This window comes from Rhea pennata, chromosome 4 (assembly GCF_028389875.1).
Source record: "Rhea pennata isolate bPtePen1 chromosome 4, bPtePen1.pri, whole genome shotgun sequence".
Taxonomy (NCBI): Eukaryota; Metazoa; Chordata; class Aves; order Rheiformes; family Rheidae; genus Rhea; species Rhea pennata.
The window spans coordinates 44,416,031-44,434,012 of record NC_084666.1 but is presented as its reverse complement, the minus strand read 5'-3'; the positions used below and the strand labels follow the sequence as shown (position 1 = coordinate 44,434,012).

The 17,982-nt window shown below is 41.3% G+C and overlaps 1 protein-coding gene across 5 annotated transcripts in view; it reads left to right on the top strand.

Moving 5' to 3' along the window:
• Window positions 1–3,914, top strand: part of FNIP2 (folliculin interacting protein 2) — a 52,795-nt gene extending 48,881 nt beyond the window's left edge. For all 5 annotated transcript variants that reach the window (XM_062573819.1, XM_062573817.1, XM_062573818.1 and 2 more), the window contains one exon: window positions 128–3,914. In XM_062573819.1, coding sequence (XP_062429803.1) covers window positions 128–206 — 79 coding nt within the window. In that variant the 3' untranslated portion in view covers window positions 207–3,914. The remainder of the gene's footprint in view (window positions 1–127) is intronic.
• The last annotated feature ends 14,068 nt before the right edge of the window (window positions 3,915–17,982 follow it).

Sequence of the window (17,982 nt, the reverse complement as noted above, 5' to 3'; positions counted from 1 at the left end):
ATAAACTTGCTCTTAGCAAGACACCTCCATTTTCTTTAATATGGATATGAAGAATACCTTCTTGTGTTTCTCTTCTCTATGAAAGGTGACTGTAGATTTTAAAGTCTGTCTCTTTTTTAATTTCTAGGATTGAATCCAATGACTTGCCTTTGTTGGCTGCTATAGCAAGTACTCATTCCCCGTATGTTGCTCAAATACTCTTATAAATTAAAATCTCAGGATAGTCATTCCCTGAAAGTAAAGAATATGGGAATCTTGAATGAAGAACAGAGGTGCCAAACACTGGTAAAGGGGAACAGTGAGGAAAACAGATGATGACTGTACATTCTGCCACCTTCTGATTCTGATTTCAGCTGGATGTTTTATCAGAGGACTTCAGTTTACATAATGTAAAAGGCATTCAGGTTTTTCTAACAATTTCACTTCTAACTTAAATCAAGAAGGTGACTACATTCTTGCATTTTATTATTCTTCTTCTTCAAAGGACAAAAGTTAACACTATGGCAGACCATGAGCTGCCATCAGAAACGCTGCTCAAAACCATGAAGTAACAGTTAAAAGAACAAATGGGATAGAATGGATTTCATATACTGCGCTTGTGAGTGTGGTGTTGTGTATGTTTCTTTTTTGGGGAGGAAAAGCTATAAACTATGTATATATCATTCCTATACAGAAGTGTATTAGATGGAACATGATTTTTTTTTCTTTGCAGAGTATAAGCATGACTTTGTATAGTAAAAGTGACCAGCTCAGAACAAGGAACTTGGATTCAGCAGCCAAATATGTGGGAAAGGATGCATGAGGTGGGGTGATTATTTTATTTTATTTAAAGGACAAGAGATTAAGAAAACCCTGGCTGCTTCTGTTTTACTGAGGTGGAATTCAAATGAGGTCTGTCTAGGAGTAATACCACCCCAAAAATGGAATGAACTTTTGAGATGGGAATTTTGTGGGAAAGCCTTATGGAATTTCTGCTACACGTTTACATTTGTTGCTGATGCAACTTTGATAACTCTTTTTGAGTTTCTATATGACTCTAGTCCTGAGAATAATTAAACCTGTGTCTTGCTGTCATCAGGTATTGCTGTCTCTGAGGAGTCTGAATTTGATAAACTTATGGATGGTATTAATGCTGTTTCCTGTGTGTGCCTGTGCACATACACCAAGCAATCAGCATAAACTCAAGATAATCTGACAAAAAAAAAAAAAAAGTACTCCCATCAAATCTTTAGTCTAAAATATTACTTTCCTTTTTTCTGGCTACTATTTGGTCACTTCACAAATAAAATGAAGGGGGCAAACCCTGGTATTACTATGAATGTTTGCAGTTACCCTCTATGACTTTACAAAATTCTCAAACTATCATCCTGGTGCCTTTCCTTAATAGAGTAATTGCTTTGAGACCAGAAACTACTTCTCCACTAGCTGATATTGGCCTTCTGTGTTTTTAGAAAGCAAAATAAAATTTTGTATTTTACTGTTTTCATGTGGATGATAACATGAATGTAGAAAAAACCTTTTTTTGCATAAAGTACTGTTAAGCTGGATATGAAATGATTTATGGACCAGACTAAGGAAAGAAAAAAGGATCAAAACAAATACTCTTAAAGAAAATGAAAAATAAACGCTGGACCCTTCTGTTGTGAGCCAGCGCAGAGTATGAATATGTCTGACATTGCAGCTTGCTAGAAAACTACTAGTAAAGCAATTGTTTGGAGTAGGAAGCTCCTGGTCACCAGTTACGGCTTCTCCCTGTTAGTGATTACAGATTTTTAGTGTTGAAGGGACACAGTTTTAAAAGTGTTTTTATTTCATACTACCTTGATGTTTGGACTTTTCTACAGTAAACTTTCAATGATTTGAAACAATGAAATGTGCATATTGTGAGTTGTTTAAACGTGATGGGGATGGGGGTGGGCATCTCGATTAACCTTGTGTTGCCCTGTGAGGGGAATAGGGAGACTGACCTGTTGTCAAGAGCAGTTGTTTCCAAGTGGAGGGATATTTAATGTTCTGATATGATGCTTCTAAAGCTGTTCCTTATGTGCTGGATTTCTGATCTAACATTCCAGATGCTTCTTTTAATATTGCTTTTTCATACACTTGTTATGCCTGGTATTCTGCCTCAAAAGGCTAAAAATCTTTCTAAGGATCAAGTTTTCTCCTACTGCTTAGACTTGAGCAATTTTTTTCATATCTTTTGGTTCTTCACTATCTGCTGGAAAGCAAACTTACCTCTGCGTCTAGCTGTTAGCACGTATCGGTCTGTGTTGCACAAGGTTAAGACAGAGGAGGAACCGTGCAGCAAGTGACACATTCCTAAAATATCCCCAGTAATGGAGTGAGTGCATGAGCGTGTGTGTGTGTGTGCATAGGTAGGGCTATGAAACCACTTCCCTGTGTGTATATAGAAATTTTCATGTATTTTCTCTATTTCATGTTACTTCTAAATAGTAGCCGAGTATTAAGAGTCAATTCCAGTTTACTTAAAGTAATAGTTGGGTCTCAATCTGAACCAACTCTGACAAGCTCTTCAAAGAAATAACCTGCGGAAACACTGGCTATCACAGAGAGTGCTCCTGAGCTCAAAGGTCAGCTAATGTTCAGTGGTTTTCAAGACTGTGATCAGTAACACCTGAGTTTACTACTTAAACTACAGAAATCTCCCTTTTGGCAACATGTTAAATTAATCTAGGGGGAGGCATGTGAGTTGGTGGTCAAAAGCACTTGGATTTTCTTCAGCACAGGCTAAAACTTTATAGTTCTTGCTGCTTTCTCTAACATTTTGCTGCTCTTCAGAAATTACATGATGATCTGCTTGCAGTTTTAGTTTTGGGGAGTGGGGGGGAATTCAGAATTAAAGTTGATTTATTCTTAAAAGGCTTTAGTCTAAAGAAGCTAAAGTAAATATTTTCCCCTCCACTAAATATTCTACCTCAGTTGACAGGATACCACCTTATAGGGCTTTTTTGACTCAAAGTCTTTAACATGTTTTTGGTAGCATCTTGCTGTTTATATAAATTAGTGTAGCATGATAGAGCAGTAAGTATTTACAAATGTTGTGTTAGTCATCTTTAAGGCATGTTTCTGGTTTTATTTTAATAGAATGAAAAGTGATATGAATGTACTGAGTGTTTAAAATTGATAATGTAGCTTAATTTTCAAATATTCCGAAGTTGGGTTTTTATCAGTATTATGTAGTTATTTTCTAAACTTAAATGCATACTTTCTTGTTTAAGTGGGAGTGAACAGTCTTTCTAAAATCCCACATAAATGCAGTTTACACAGTGCAATTTAAAGAATGTATTCTTTTTTTTGAGGCAAAAGTATAAACACTCGTTCATGGGGGGGTAAATGGAAACTGCTACATTGTAATATTTAAATGAACTGTCTTTAACCTAAAACAATATTGAGGTCTAAACTTTTAATTAAACTAGGGCACTTTCCAAACTAATGAACAGAACGTTCTTCTACCTAAAAGAAATGAATATTTGTTAACTAATTCTGTAATTCACGCTACAGATTGGTCTTCCCCACTGCCTGCTTTACTCCGAAACTCAGTCTCTTCTGAGGCATACCAAACTCTTTATATAAAAAAAGTTTACACAAAATGGTCACTTATCCCTGAAGTATAATTTCAAATTCATTTGAAAGAACCCAGATCAAAATAGTCTAAACTGCTGAATAAACTAGATGCTTTTCTGAAATTAAGTGGGCTAAATTGACATACTTAACAGGTTATCCATAGTAGAAAATATGTGTTGCTATTGCATGTTTGAAGAGCATAGACTTTTTTAGGACTGACTGAATACCAATGTCAAACTATGTTTTTTTTTTCTTATAGTTGTTTATGTACATTATAATTTTGGTCTATCTCTTTGCGGCATTTGGTGCAATAAACTTTCTGAAATGAATGTAAATGGTATTTGGTATCTTTTTTTAAACTTACTTCCAAAAAAGCTGTTCTTGTTGATGTAGATGAGATCTAACACTTAACTCATGGACACACAACTAACCCGTTATTGGAGTAAGTGAAAGTTGCAAGAAATGTGTAACAGGAAGGCTTCACAAGAAGGCTTCACAAGATTTTGGAGCTTAACTGAACACTCTTCAGATCTTTGGAAGCCTTACCCACTTACATGGGTAAACAAAAATCCTGTGTGAAAATAACCAGCAGAGAGTTATGAGAAGAGGAAGATGCTGACTGTCGGATTGGATCCTGTGGAGGTTCCACACACCTGTCGGGCTGCTGCTTAGCTCAAATGCAAATGAAAACAGCTATCAGAAAAATGGGTCGCTGTTGCATGCAACTAGTAACTGGGCAGCTCTCCATGACTTGAATTTCAGTTTAGTATTCTAGACCAGAAAAGCTGAGTTCATATCATGAATATGAACAACGCCCATCTGACTTTCAGTTCTGACATTTGCTCTGTTTAAAACTGTCGGTCTGTATTACGTAGAAGGCAGTGAGCAGCTCAGAGCAATGGAAGCCTAGGATCTGCATAGCATTTTGTTATTGGGTCAAGCTCTGAAGCTTACTGGAAAGTCCTTATTTACAAAATGAAAGGAGAGGATTAACTGTAATTATCTTGAATCGGTGAACAGGTATGGTCTTGAGGTATAGTTGGGTTTGTTGCGTGTAAGCACTTGTTACCTGTAGACTGAACTTTCTAAGGTTTGCTTGTTGGTCAGGCTAACAAGGGCAACAAATAAAACAAAAGCCCAGGAGCTTTGGCATCAAGGACTTTTCACAGCTCTCTGAATGCAGCTTTTGGCTTTCTGGTCTGGCTGCAGTAACCATCAGCTCTGGAGCATTTGAAAACTTCTCATGCTGAAGGATACTGAATTCTTGCATGTGCACACTTGAAATAAGGAGAAACTTGTCTGCTCTGCTATCTACTGTGATGCCTGTGTAGTTCTGTAGTTGATACCTTTGCATAAATGATGATCTGTCTTAAGACATTAACAAAATCTGGTGTTCATGACAATGAACGTTTTCTAGTGTGAAAGTTATGTTGAAATGCTGGTGCTGAAACCTCAGTCCAGCTCGCTTGTTCTTGTCAAATGGTGCGGCTGCCTCTCTATATTTCATGAGGAGCCTTGAAACAATTAAGCAGCTCTCTTCTGAGGAAAGGAGGACCTTGTTTCCCCAGTTCCAGCTTTCTTCATGTCAGAATAGCTGTACCTCCCAGTTGCTTATGCTGCAACTTGCTCTGAACCCCTTATAAGCAGATGCACCTTGTCTGTAGGAAAAAAAGGATGTTAGTGACAGTGTGCTGGGTTAAAAAGGTGCATTTGGCTCCAGTAAGTGCTGCTGTAGTGCAAGGGCTCCATAGCTAGAAATGGGTGAGAAAGTGAGGTTACTCCAACCCCCACTATGTTTTTAGTACCTGTGGGCCGTTGGATTAACTCAACTGTTAGAGTTGTGCAGCAGCCAGTGCTTCCAGTAGAGGTTTGAAAGACTGCATGCAGCTCCTCTGCTGTGGTGCTATTAAAAAAAATAAAATTGTAGTTAAGCTGCTGATCTTATCCACTGCTTTTGTTTTTTTTTTTCCTAAAGGACACTTAGTCAATCTCTTACCGAATTTGTGCTAATGTGCACTCTCTGGCAGGTTAGCAAGACACAGATGCACAGTGGCTGATGTAAAAAGGCCAGACATTGAGAGAGGGTGGAGATGTATATTAGTAAGTATTTATGTAGTATGTATGAGACTGCCAAGGAGCTTTAAAGCTGACAACTATAAAATAGCAAATAATATCTATGTTTGAAAAACTCTAGAACTTTGGTGAATAACTAATTTAGCCCTTTTTCCTCTTTAAATAAATGACAATTAGAATCACAGAACTGGGGAGAGATTCTCCTTATATATAACAAGGAGCTTAAGGCTAAAACAGACATAAGTGAACATGAACATGATTATAGATTAACCAAGTCTTGTGCCAACCTTCTGCCACAGTTTTTCTCTCTCCTTTTTACTGAATGGAAAAGAGAGCTATAATATAGTGAAGTCAATCTAATAATCATCTGTGCATTGTATTCACTTTCTGGGTGTGTATGTTGAAGAGGGTGCAACCAAAAATATGAAACAAGATTTTAGACCTAAAGGATATGCAGCTGAGCAATAAACCATGAGACTTTGACCTATAAGGCCTCTGATCCCATATAAAACTAGCTTAAGTGGCCACATGCTAGTAATCCACATGCTGGAAAACTATCTCTATAATAGTGGCAGTCAGTTATCTGTTTGGCACAGTCCTACAGTCCTGAAGCTAAAATAGTCTAAGAAGTATAAGTAGAGTTGTTTCTTGTCCAGAACTCCTAAAGGTCAACACAAGGCCAAAGGGCTTAGGAGTGACAGTGAAACATTTAAAAATGTATATAATTGTATAAACTGGACTCTTTCTGCTTAGAGTTGTAGAGATTCCATAGTAATCTGGCAAAGTGGCATTCGACAAGAGAACAAACTCCTATGAGGAAAGAGTTTCCCACTAAGAAAGCAAGCTGCTGCTCTTACAGAACTGTTTGAAGATGCAGAAATATGAATTGATAACTGTTGTCTGTTTGAGGTCTTCCCACAGAGTGGTGCTTCTGTCTGATAAGAGTGCTATGGAGTCAAAGACTGGGATATTGGCTCACAAAAGTTTTTCCTTCTTGTGGAGTGAATTCCAACTGTCTATAAACACTTTTTCTAGTTAACAATACTTTGCTACCTCAACTCTTTTTCCTTACAAAAAATAAGCCTAAAGCGTTTTCTATTCTTTTTTGTTCATCACCGGCACACAAGTAATGTTTTCATGCTTCTTTTTCTACAGTATCATACTGCTCTTTAAGTAAACTGAACAGACATGGATAGTTTTTAGATGGACCAGTCTCCTGAAGTCATTCACCTCAGCTTTGAAAAATATAGCGGTTTTGAATTAAGCATTTTTGGCTGAGCTGTTTGAGATTCCCTAGAATGTGCAACTTTTTCCATGTTAAAACATGACCCCCACCATAAGTAATGTGAAATCAAGAAACGTGCACTGTATTTCTGATCAAATAGATGGCTTTTTTCCCTTTGTGAGTGATTGGCTAATATAAGGTACTACAGCCTTGATGCAAACTTTTTAATTCTTCAAGTTTCTTTCTAATAAAGAAAATATCCTACCTTTTAATTTGGGAAGCACAGGTGTCTGTGACAAGTCACTATCCCGAGTCATTGCAGCCCTTGTGTGTGGTGGGTGTTCATAGCTGGTCAAATTCCAGGCAAGCCTAGCCCTTGCGTTGTGGCCTTGCTGCTCAAGAACAGAGGGAGCAGGCTGCCTACCATGAAAATAAAACAAGAGTGGAATAAGCGCCAACAAAAAGCCAACTTTTTCCATTGGCCAACTGTTTACAGTAATTGACTTATTGCAATATCCTGCAGGCTTTTCATGTCTTGTGTGAAATGGTGACTAAATCTGAAGACTTGTTGAGCAGGGTCTTCTACATGCTTGCCTGATGCCTTCTCTCATTCCCAAAGTGAATGAGGGATTGACCTAACTCTGTCAGCTTGGCTGCAACTTAGACACTAAAGCCTTAGTGAATTTGTCAAACCTCTGCTATTTAATCCATATGTATTAAGCCTAACTATGGCTACACCCCTTAGGGTACATAGCCTCCTCTGGCTTTCCTCATCCCATTTCCTTCCCACAGTAATGCTGTAGCCTCTGCTGTTGCTTAATAAACTCTAAAAGCAGAAGATGCAAAGCCAGTTTGCAGTGTTGCTACATAAATTATGAGTGTTGTAGGTAATTCATTAGGTAGTGGGAGCGGCTGGAGGAATAATTGTGCATTATTATATACTTTGTTTAAATTAGCTCTGGAAAAAGACCTGGTGGCTTCCCAGACAAGCGCTCTTAAGCACACTCTCGATAAATAAGGAAGCTGGTAATTCTAGAATGCTATTCTCATCTTCAAAAGGCTTCTTGTCCTGAGCCTTGTGATGTTTAAACAACACTGCTGCTACATAGCTGATCTAACTGGTTTGTCTGTGGTAGCCTATTAAGCTTCAGAGAGAAGCTGGCTGATTCATATTTTTGCTTTTTAAAAATATCTATTTTCTCTGACTTTTGTTCTAAACACACGAAGCTTTTTCCATCTCTATTTTGTCACTGGTAACTGCTCTGCCAGCTCCAGAGAAAGCTGATCCAGGCTTTGTGATCCTCGCTGAGGAGGCTTCACACCTTGGTCTGAACTGTGGTACCAGCCCAGGAGATAAACTGCCTGAAACAGGAGTCTCTAGAAGTAGCTGTCTTGAAGAACCCAGGTGACAAACACGAAGCCTCGTTGCTTAGCATCGCTAAGTGTCACTGTTTCCCCAACAAAATGGGACTGTGCTAAAAAATACGAAACTTCAGGATTGCACGCAGATGAGCTTGCTAGCGTCTGGGGTAAAATCTCTGGCTGCATCAGACTATGTTTTGCTTTGTAACACTCCAGAGGGCTTGATGATGGTTAGTTGCCATGATACAAGTCATTGCTCTTTTTCTCTGAGCTGGGTTATGTGTAGTTCAGGTTGAAACGTGACTGAACTTTATGGAGAGGACTCGCCTGAGCCAGAGGCAGCTTTACGTGCTCTGCAGTGAAGTAGAGCATAGAGCCCAGCCTGCACGCTGCTTAGTATGGCACCGTGTGGCAATACTAAAATCACCTCTGGACTCACTATACCTGCCCTCTAGTTGCTCTGTAACATATCCTAACCTCGATACTATTCCGAGTTAACCACGATGACTAAACCATTCCTAATTCTGGATTAAGTTTGATTGGTGGTAGGTCAGGAATTTCAGCCCTGTGTCTATGGCTCAACATAAAAGAATCTTCTGTTTGTTTTCTTCAACCTGCTGGTAACTAATACAGTTGGTTACAGAAAGATGAACCGCGTGTCCAAAGGTATGTGGGAAGGCTGTGGCGAAGATTAGTGCCTGATCTCCCGAGTCCTAAGGTAATGCGTTCATCATGGGGCTACTGGACAAGCTGTGCTGATTCAAAAAACAACAACAAAACACCCACTTCTTCCCTTTTCCCCTCCCCATAATTCCTTTAAGAGTCAGAGAAATTGTATCTGACATCCAGGCATCTGCTTCCCTTTTGGGAAAGAGAAAAGGGGGAAAAAAAAACACTCCTTCATTTTTATATACTGCGTCTATTGCTTATTATAGACACAACTGTAACTGTACACAAGGGTAGAGATTTAGCTAAAAGCATCTACCAGATGGACAGTGCCAAAGAAATATATCTTGGTTTCCAAGCACCTGCTTCTTTGCTCTGCTGCATCTTTATTTTTTGCTTAGGATGCATTGGTGATGTGGAAAATTAACTCAGGGCAAGCTGCTGAACAACACAGAGAGAAAGAGCAAGTGTAGGCAACCACTCTAGGAAGAGAAGTGCTAATTTTCAGGAAAATAAAAGCAGAAGTGAGAGGTCTGAATGGGTTTCTTGTTTAAGGCAGTGGAAAGCTGTTACAGGCAAGCATGTGGGGCATACAAGGTGTTAATTTAGTGCTCCCCAGAAACAGCTTTTATACCTGCATATCAACGTGTGAAAGCTACGTTTGTAATAAACATTCTGCTGTGGCAATGCAGACTAGTTTTTCTTAGTATAGAAAATGATATAACATTGTTTTGCACCAAACCATGCATGTGATCTGAAATAGTGTGACTGACGTAATGGCTTTAAACCATGTGAAAGGGTAGGAAACTTAAGAATAAGCAAAAAAGTAAAATTATGGTCATAAATCTGACTTCTCTGTTGCAGTGTCTGAGTTCCTGATTCAATCTTGGTGCTATTTATTTTAATCTGTAGGATAGGAATCGGAAGATCAAAAGTATCCATGACTAGACAAAACGCGCCCATCATTCTCTAAGGAGATGAGTTGCCATGGCAATCCTGGCAGTTGTTCTTGGAGTTGGTTGATTTTGGCCAGCTGCTGGGTATCCAAAGATGATGGGTCTCCTTGGGAATAAGGTGCCTTTCGGCTAATTAGACAAACATAAGCTGTGTGTTAGAACAGAGGATTTAAATGACTTCTTTGCGCTGCTTGAGATTAAATAGTGCTTTTGTTGCAAGACAACTGGTTCAGATGCACCGCAGGTTTCTGAAGAGAACTGTAGGTGCCAAACCCAGCTGGAGTCTAGGGTTTTCCCACATGCCTTTTAACTAGGGCTGTTCCCAGAGGGGAAGAAACCAAGGGCTCAACAACAAAAGAGAGAAAAGGCCGGGTCCTTGATACAGGAAGGGACACTGTTGGGGCAAAAAGACAATTCTTTTGATCTTTGTGATCACTGAATTAATTTCAGTAAGGTTGCGTCTCTGAGCCTGTCCTCTGGATCTGTGAACCCTACTGCCTGCTCAAGGGAAGTGACTGCACCAGGTGAAGAGAACACCAGGTCTTAGCTCTTTAGCATAGCTCACTTAAAGCAACCACGAAACTGTAGTCCTGGGCAGTGGTTTCACAATAGGCCACTCAACAGCTGCTCACTTTTGTTTGCTGGTGGAAATCTACCCTTATGCACCTTCTTGAAGTGGGGTCAGGTGACAGCTACTACTGGTGCCTTGGGAAATCCTCATCCAGGCGTTGAGGATGAGAGGGAGAAGCACAACTCTCCTTCCCAGCATCACCTACCCATTAGCTCAGCCCAGCTGTAACATGAAAGTTACGTGCTCAAGGGCTAGAAGTAACTGAGCTACAGCTGGCTGTAACTCAGAAAAGCATGTTTTGTGTGGGATCAATGCCAATTTAATTCTCCTTTTTCCTCAGGCACAGCTATTGTAAAACAATGAGTTTCAGATTGCTTTCCTAGCTCTAGAGTGGCGTCAAATCGCTCAGCTTTGCACCCTGTGCTCCTCATGGTATGTCATGTTGGACCTGAATGTTATTGCACGGGAGACTAAGGTAACCTACTAAAATGTGTCTTAATTGTCTCCTACCTAGGCCACCATCACCACTAAATCCCCCGTGAGGGTAGCTGTCATTGTTCCTAACCTTAATGACATTCTAATAATATGAGTAACTTTTGGCAAAGCGGTGTAAAGTTGTACGTGTTCCTTCGGTTTCCAATTTGTGGTTGCGCCTCCTGATGGTTGCAGAAGTCACATAGAGATGTGGGGCTTCAGGTGAATAAGGGGGAGCCAGCAATCCAGCTGAGTGTCTCCCACAGCTGAGAGAACTGTAGAGGAGCATCCTATAGCTCTGTTTCCTTCAAGAGTGGAGCCGAGTGAGTTATGACTATGATTGTTAGTGCTCTGAGCACAGGCAAAGGAAGCTGCTAATAAATTAGGTGCAGTAGCAGCAGCTGCAAAATTGCTGTCCTCCTGGCTGGCTGGGGATAGGCAAACTCATCAGAGAATGAAGATGAATTACTAAGCAGACTCAAAGCAGCTTCGTAGGGCTGAGAAGGAAGAGAGCGCTGTATAAAAGGCTTTCTAACTTCTTTGGGAGCTACAGCTGTTGTTCTTCAGGCTGAATATTCTTCCATGAGATGAAATGCCCCCACTCAGCTCCTTCAAATAGGATCAAAGGGGTCAGCTGGAAAAATCCATCAAGAGATGGAGCAATTCTGAGGAGAACATGCAGGCTTCGAGCAGTGACTGCTGAGAAACCCAGGTCAAACGATGCCGGAATAACTTAAAGAGTTCGCCCAGAAGTTCAAAACCCTTAAATCGGACCCTAATGATCATGATTGCCCAAAAGACGGAGTCCACTTCTTTAATTAAACTCCTGTCTAGTATGGGAAAGGTGACTGAATGCTGCCAGCTGGCAGAGGATAAGAAAATATTGGCTGCTTTCAAAGTTTTTTGCTCGTGCGAGGTCAAACTCCACACCAGGCATTGTATAAACACTCAGCCAGAGAACTGATACCCTAAAGCACTAATAATCCTAGGGAAAAAAAAGAAAAAAAAGACTTGAACTGTGCTGCGTTTGAGAGACATGGGCATCCCACTGGAATTGGGACTCAGTTGTCTTGTTAGTCCAGCCAAAATTTTACTAAAATTGATTTTTTTTTTTTGCTTTTCAAATTTGTACTTCTGCATAATCTGACTGAACGCGACCTCAGTTATTTGGTCACGTGTCCATCCAGTTAAGGACTTGCAACCACTTGTACTGTTTGTACTTTTTGCAGTGTATTATTTTAGCTATACGTGAAGTGCAACGGATCTTTCTGTAATATGTTTTACCTAGCTTCCTTCACCCAAATTAACTGAAAGCTGCTAAAAACTATAGCTTTAGGACCAGCTATTACAGAATTAAATCCTTCACTCTCGCGGGCACCCATGCTTGCTAATGCAGTGTAAAATTCCATTTAAAATAATCTGTAAATGAGGAAATGCAACTAACTGTAGATTTGAAAACTGAGACTACACTTTTAAATGGAAAGCTCTTACTGGTGCTTTGAACTGCACACGGCTAAGTAAGACTTGCTTCTAGAAAGACAGGTTTATAAAATCATTTCTTTGGAACTGATGGAGGAGGAGGATTTCTTAGCGTCTGGCTAAGTATATTAACATTGATCTGCACAAGCAGGAATTCTGTTTTTCTCTTAAAGATCCAGTAGCCAAATGCAAACAGGTGAAAGACTTGGAGAATTAAAACAAGTGATTTTGTTTTATCTTTAGAGCCCTTGTATTTAACCTTAAGATTAGCTTTCTATGTATTTTTTTTTCACTCCTGAGGTCATGAGCAAGACTTGACCCCACGGTCTCTGAAGTCAAAGGACAGGTTCTTCTAAATCAGCTTCTGCTAAATCTGCTTCTAAATCGGCTGTTACGGGGAGCTGGTTTGCAGCCGCAGCCTCCATGTTTCCTAATGTATCACTTCTTACAACGTGCTGCGCAAACATCTGGGACTGCAGCCGGACTGGGGGCTTTGGGCGTTTTCCCTCAGGGATCTGGAAGCAGACCATGGTCTTCTGGCTCCAGGTGCTAGAGCCTGTTGTAAGGGGCCCCAGGTTTGTTCTCTCTGTCTGAGTTCCTGGATGAATCCCTGAATCCTGAATTAGCAACGTTGCCTTTTTTGCACTGAGAGCACAGTCCAGCTGCAGATGGAGGTGGCAGTGGCTTCGTCCTTCAACCCTGCAGAGCTGCCTCCTCTCGCATTTCTGTCTGCTCTGGGATTATGAAACTTCTTAGCATGCTGCAGAATGCCTCAGCAAGAGGAATTCCTCTTTCCCAAAGGTTTAGTAAAGTAAAAACTTGGCCTCTGCGTCTGCAGCTTAGTATATCTTCCGTGAGGCTACAGGGCAAAACACGCGGCTGATTCATCTCTCTCTCACAGGGCACAAAACTGCATTATTCCCAGGGGCTAGCCCTGCTGAAATTATGTACGTGTGTTCCCTTATCAAACTGTGCTTTCTGCACGTTGCACAAAACACTTGGCATTACTCTTGAGCAAAATTTACAGCCAGAAGCTAGAGCACCCTTATGGAGCCAGAGAAGAGCTGTAATGCATTGTATACATTTCAAAAATTAATTATTAGATGTTCTGACACTCAAGTTTAACTGATACTGATATTAATGATTTTTTAAATAAACTCTGGGTAGTTGAAAAATATGATCACCCTAACCAAATAAAAAGCTGCACCTGAAAAAAAGGAAGGGTCTGCAGCCAGAAACTTGACTATGTAACATACTCCCTCAGCTAATGGACTGTGCCTGTGCTCTCTTAGTATGTGAAAAACGTGCTTGTGCCACAGCGACGTCATGTCAGCTGCTCGTGGCTTTCAGCTGGGGCGCTGATTACCCAGAAGCACTGCAAGCAAAGCAAATCCTGCTCTCGGTGGGTGAAGCATCCAAAATCTGCCTCATTTCCAATGTCTCCTGAGCAAAATCCCTCATTAGTCAGGAAAATGTTGACCTCCTCTGTTAAAGCTCAAATGCAGCAGCCTTCTGCTCCTTTTTCTGAGCACCCTCTTGCTGTTTGCTGCAATTGGCTCAACGTGGATAACCCTTCTGCAACACTTCAGAGAGCTGGTGTCCACTATTGTGATTCAAGTCTAGTGGAGAAGGTCTGATTTGAAGGTGGCTAAGAGATAAGGGCCAATTTAGAAAGAATTCCTATTTTACTGGAGAGGAGAAACGCCACGGAGATGTTTAATCACTGCAGATCAAGTGATGTTAATAGCAAAGTTTTATATCGTTCATGCGAGAGCACTTAATAATGAAATGTCATGCTGGGTGGACATGCACTGATCAAGTTACCACTCTACTCTTGGTGGCCAAAATCTGCTCGTTGCTAACCCTGCTCTCTCTCTCTCTCTCTCTCTCTCTCTCTGTTTTCTTTCTCTTGTTCGTCTTGACATATCTAAAATTAGATGACCAGCTTTCCCAGGGAGGCACCTGTCCATGCTTATAAAGTTTTTAGCGTGCTGTTTGAAGGCCACAAATAGATTAGTTAGCTCTTTCCCTTACTGTACAGTCCCGAAAGGGAAGCTGCTGACAGAAGATCTTTCAGGAGCGCAGGTGGCTCCCTTTGTCCATGTTGCGAATGGAGAAGCAAAAAGCCACCCCTGTGCGACTCCGCTGGAGCCGCCTCGGGGTCAGCTCAAGCATTCTGACTCCACGGTCACGCTGCTTTGATACCTGAGTTAGAAAATCCGGAATTTAATTGATGAATCTGGTTACGCGTATTTCCAAAAAACTGCATATGTGTTAGAAGCTCATCCGCAGTTTGGATGGGTTGGGGGATTAGGAGGTGCTTTTTCCCAGCCTGGAGGCTGCGTTGTAATGCAAAAGTAGACCACAAGGTGAAATCCATTTTTTTCCAGGCTCGGCGATATAAAGAGGGCAGTACGCTTGCTGAGGTGTTTGCAAGCTAGGTATACGAACGAGTGCAAGTTTGTATACGCGTTTGCACGCACGCTTCTCAAGAATTCTGGTGCCCCTTTTGCGGTGTATGCTCTTCATGTTTTTTTTTCTTTTTTTTTTCCCACACAAGACAGTAATTCCTAATGTTTGTGGGTTTTCTTCTTTTGAGGTAGGTAATACTGAAACTGTGGTGGCACATCCAGACTGTAGTTTCAAAAGCACTGCTTGAATTTAACGTTGATGAAGATCTCATGTTCCAACTCTGAGTCAACATGTCATGTGTCAGGCTTTCAGCAGCACTAATGTGCCAGTATCTATAATAAAATCCTTATCCATCTGGCCATCCTTAGCCACAAAAACCAAACCACCCCTTTCCCTCCCCCAGCCACCATCCAGCCCCAAACCTGTTTTCTTCCTGAACAAGTCTGCATGTGTCATGTGCCATTTAAAAGCTCATATCAATAACAGAGTTATAATTAGTTCTTTTGTTTAAATATTTTGCTATAATCGGCCCTAATTTTCTCTCAAGCCCTGCCTCAAGTAAGACAGTACCAATTAAGGTTTTTTTCCAAGTTGCATAGACAATCGGTGCTTAAAATATATGCAAGCACACAAAAATGCCCACGTAGCACTTGCTCTGTAACAGAACCAGAATTTCTAGGTTGTCGCTTCTCAGTTAATTATTTGCATCGTACTATGCCGCAGCCAACGCTCAAAGCTGATTGTCTTTTAATGCTGCTGCACTAGGGATTCTTTATTACGTTATAAAGAAATTAGACCAACATTAAGGTGCAGAAGGAAACGTTTAAAGGTAGGAAACGAGGGGAATGAGTAAGCACGTCTTTTTTTCCCCCCCACTGGGTTTTGTAGCTGTTTGCTAGGCAGTAAAGGAATGTCGAGGCTCAAAAAGCCCTGTGTTTGTTGCCAAATTCTGAAACAAATTGTATGCGAGAGGGGACTGATTCAAGTTGTTAAAATTGTTCCTTTTATTAATTCTTTTCAATAAGGGGAAGGAAATATGTTTCTCCACTCCCTTACTCTGAGAAAAAGGTGATCCGTTAAAGCTGAATCTTATGACGATTAGGCTGCCCGCCTGGCAGCAGCTGTTTTAATTGAACGGTTTCTTTGGAAAAGATATAAATCACTGAAAAATGGTTCCTTAAAAAGGAAAGTATTGAGTAATCCTAATTACGATTGTTGCTGCCTCTACTGCTTGACATACAGAAACCTGAATTTTTCTCAACTATCACTTTGGACAAAAAAGAATGAATATTATTGCAGTACTGTACTCTTCCCCATCCATCTGGACTGATGAGAATTCATCTTTTGGCTTGGAGAACATTTTGAAATGACAAAAAATTTAGCCAAGAAAATCAGCAAAATTCTCTTTCTTCATTAACTAAGTGCCTGAGAGATAAATGGATGAAGAGCTAGACTGCTCTATTCGATAGCAGGCTGTGGATTAAATGATGCAATAAATTTACTTCTGGGTTAAAAGGGAAGTTTCTTCTAGCAGAAAGTAATCTTTCAAAGCTGCTGGAAACTTTACCAAGTGCAGGCCAAAAAGATGGGAAATAGCACTGTGAAGCTACGCATGAGACGATGCAAAATTAGTGCGTCTGCAGAAGTGTCCTTTAAGCTCACGGAACAGAGCACAAGGGCTGCAGACACTGCAACGGAGAGGAGAGACTTCCCCAGGTTACAGAAATGGCAGTTTGTTAAAAAAAAAAAAAAAATCCTCTTTGTGAGACTATACATCATATTTTACACATGCCTCTTTTAAAACATTCAGTAGAATGTGTTTTTAATTTATGACTGAGAATTTCAGCATCAGAGGAGGTAGGTAAATAAACGCTATTATTTGTCTCGTTTTTGTAGCTAAGGCAACCAGGGAACAGCCAAGTCAACGCTCCGGGATGTGATATATCGGCGTCTCGCTTGCGACTAGCGGTTTCCTCAAAACGGAGCGCGCGACCCTCGCTGGGGAGAGGCGTTCGGCAGGTGCCGCGTTACGGTTCCGCGAGTTCTTTGTGAAATGTCTCTTTATGCAGGAGACAACATCTTGCCTTCAGCTGAAGGCTAAGGGAACTGCAGGTCGAATTTCAGCTCAGAGCAAAGCCTCGCTTCTCTGCAGCGCTGCAGCTAGCGCAAGTCAGCAGCTGTAATTCCTGACATTTCTGAACTGGGGGAGGGGAGCGGGATGGGCAGAGGAAACCTGTTTGCTTCAGAGAAATATGGAAGAGATGATTGCTGCTGAGAACGCGTCGATAGACGGCAAAGATGAAAAAATGACGTTTGTGGTTCGTAGTTTAAAACAAAAATATAGTCTGTGTCTTGCGGACAAAGAAAATCTTCAGGATGTGAATCAGTGCGCAGCTGACTGTGAAGGCAGGAAAACTTATTTCACCAGTGGGAACCTTGCTGCATGCAGTTAGACGTGAGAGTTATGAGCTGGAACTATCCCCAGCTCATCCTGTGCAGGGGGCTGACTCCGAACACGTCCACGTTTCAAACCCTTCTGCTGCTACTCGCTTCAGGAGGTTTATCTAAGCCCCCAGGCAAAGCTCAGAGCAATATCATCGCTAGTGTTTGGTTGCATCCATAGAGATAGAAGCTGCTGAGAAAGTAAGACTACTTCATTACAAAGCACTGGGAGATATTAATTATTCTTTCTTAACTAAAAAGAGGTTAGCAGGAAAAAATGGATTATCATTGAGAAGATAAAGACCACCATTAATAACAGTGGATTAAACGTTTGCGATGGCCTACTGCGTTAACACGCAGGAGGGAAGCGGCAGGGCCGGGCTGGCTCAGGAGGAGCTCCACCAGGCGCTCGGGGCTCGAGGCCGGTTTAGGGTACCGCGTAGGGGGCTTCCTGGGCCTGTTTATGAGGATGTCTCTCTAGAACCAGTCTGGCGTTGACAAATCCTTTCCTTTCCTCTCCCATCCGGGCAGCGTCTGCACGACGGGCAGTCGTGGCCGTCCTCCGCACCGGGAGGCAGCTGCCGGCTCTCCCTGCAGCGGCAGCGCGCCGGCTGGATGGGCTTTGGCAGCGACGCGCGCGCGACTCACGGGGGATCTGGGCTTGACGGTTTTCTGCTGCTGCCTTTTGACGTTCGCATCGAAGTTAAACGCTAAGGAGTAACGAAGACGGATGACTG